Source organism: Squalius cephalus (genome assembly GCF_949319135.1).
Source record: "Squalius cephalus genome assembly, chromosome: 25".
In the NCBI taxonomy this organism is placed as follows: domain Eukaryota; kingdom Metazoa; phylum Chordata; class Actinopteri; order Cypriniformes; family Leuciscidae; genus Squalius; species Squalius cephalus.
Window position 1 is genome coordinate 3,231,616 of NC_137146.1, and position 2,500 is coordinate 3,234,115.

The following is a 2,500-nucleotide window of genomic DNA, read 5'->3' on the forward strand; positions in this document are numbered from 1 at the left end:
GAAAACCTGTTCTATTAGAGCCCAAAAACTAAATCAAGACTTTTTAATCTCATCCAGTGTTTATAATCCAGCGTCGTCTCTCCGTCTGTGTACCTGGTGTTGACGTCCCGGTCAGGTCCATCTGCCAGTGGTTGAAGGCACAGCAAACCACCGCATACTCTCCCGGCTCCAGCATCACATCACATCCTACAAACTTCTTCACCGCGCGCTTGCTGTGTGCTAACAGACGCCCCAGTACCAGCTTATTCCCGTTACCGAACGAGGCCCGGAAGACCATAATGCACAGATCCAACAGGTGACTGTCAGCCGTGTCTGAGCGCCTGGTGGATTGAGAGCGGTTTTATTTGTTGTTGCTGTTGTTTTTATGATTAATATTTGATGTCTTTATTCATTTTGATGTGGTTTACCTGCTGCCCTCCTGGAAGAGGGCGAACTCCAGCGCGGTTCTCTCCAGGACTGTGAGCGCGGTTACGGTCACCGGTTTACTCGCCCGGCACGGGAAGCAGCCCTGCAGACGCACCTCCTGCCAATCAGCGTGAATCTTGCAGATATCCACCGAGTCAAAGTACCTGCACACAACATTCACACACCATGTTCTGGTTATTGAACTACATCTACTGATACATGGGCGGAAAATCTTATTTTTTGGCCATTTTGAGCATCAGTTGATAATTAAACCTGATTGGCTGATGAACGGAAATGTCTTAGAATCAGTTCCAAGATCTTGATTTGTTGATTGATAGTACAAATTTGAGTGAATTTTAAAATAATAAATAATAATAATAATCATAAGTAATATTTTTTTTATTTTTTTTTTAAAGTAATAATATTATAAAAATAAAAAAAAACTTATTTTTTTCCTTATTTTTATTATTAAACAACGTGTAAAATACTAAATTAATCATTTTAATTTAATAATTTTATTAAAACAATAATGATTTATAACGTAATATGGTGTAAAAAAAAATTATATATATATATATATATATATATATATATATATATATATATATATATATAATATATATATATAGGTTACATTTTAACATAATATTTGTAATTGATATAGTTTGAAACAAGTCTTTAATTTTTGTTTTCAAATTTATGCAGATCTCATTTGTGATCATTAACAACGTATTAAATATAAAATTTAATTTTAAAAATTTTCAATAAATATGGTGTAATGAAGTAACTTATTTTTGTTTTCAAATGTATGTAGATCATCATTAAATAATATGCACAATAAATTAAAATGTTAACAATACTTTTTTAAATAAATATGTAAAATAAAGTAGATTCCATTTGTCATCATTAAACAATATGTATATAATATATTAATATATTTAATTAAAAGTTCAAGATAATTCTTTAATTAGGATTTTCAGAAAACATTGCTTTGAAATGATCATTTTAATACTTAAAAAAAAAAAGTATGTAGATCTCATTTGCCATCATTAATATGTATATAATAAAAAAAGATTAAAAACCACATGATATAATCAAATCTAACATACAAGTAATATACAGGCCGTGAGCTTCTTCTGGCCACTAATGAGATCCTCTTTATTTATGGAAAGCTCTGATGAAGATCATCTCAGATTAAAGGTCAATTTAGCACAGATGAAGCAGCTAATGACTCACTTAATGAAGTCTCCGTACTCCATCCAGAACACGCCTTCACTGCTGCCGTGAGCCATGAGCTCGTGACGCAGATGCTGCGGCCAATCGGCCCACTCATCCGACCAGGAGCCGTTCCAGGAGAACCGGCCCCAGGGGTTCCTCAGACGCAGCAGTCTGAAACAGCACAGCCGCAGTCCTTTATGAGAACCACTCACACTGCTTTACTAACACACGAGCGATGGCTTTATTACTCCATCACAACACAGGCTCTTCGGTGGACAACAAAAAGTACCCTATATGATCTGCGAGCCCAATACTGACAATATATTTTTAAAATAAATGCAAAGAAACAGTTTGTGATTTTTGTTTATCTTATTTTGATATCGCATATATTATGTATGTTCTCTTACCTTGATGTTTGTTTCTTTTCCTTGTTGTTTACTAATAGTTATTTTAGAATATAATCATATCAATTTTAAAAAGTAGGATTAAAAAGTTAGTTTTAACAAATAATCAAATTTTCTACAACACTGTAAAAAATTATACGATCAATAAGTTGACAATGTGTGTTTTTACATTGCTTTAACTCATCAAAGTAAGTTATACAAGAGTTATATTGTTATAAGTAAAATTATACATAATATTTTTAAGTCAGTTTAATGTAATTTAAGTTGAAATTACTTAAAGATCCAAGTTGATTGTACTCAAAAATTTAAGGCAGCAACTTTTTTCATATTTTTTTTACAGTATATACAATTGAATAAAATGAGCAGCTAGCTAACAACAACTTGCTTTGTTCTGAAAACACTTAACACTTAACATGCGCCCTGTCACACACATCTACATCACTCATAAATCATAATAACTGATCAAATAAGGC

The 2,500-nt window shown here is 32.6% G+C and overlaps 1 protein-coding gene across 3 annotated transcripts in view; it reads right to left on the minus strand.

Annotated features, from left to right (window-relative positions):
• Positions 1 to 2,500, minus strand: part of capn15 (calpain 15) — a 28,037-nt gene that overhangs the window by 6,389 nt on the left and 19,148 nt on the right. For all 3 annotated transcript variants that reach the window (XM_079862739.1, XM_079862740.1, XM_079862738.1), the window contains 3 exons: positions 1,642 to 1,794; positions 408 to 569; positions 94 to 320 (listed from right to left, as the gene is read on the minus strand). In XM_079862739.1, the coding sequence (XP_079718865.1) occupies positions 94 to 320; positions 408 to 569; positions 1,642 to 1,794 (542 nt within the window). The remainder of the gene's footprint in view (positions 1 to 93; positions 321 to 407; positions 570 to 1,641; positions 1,795 to 2,500) is intronic.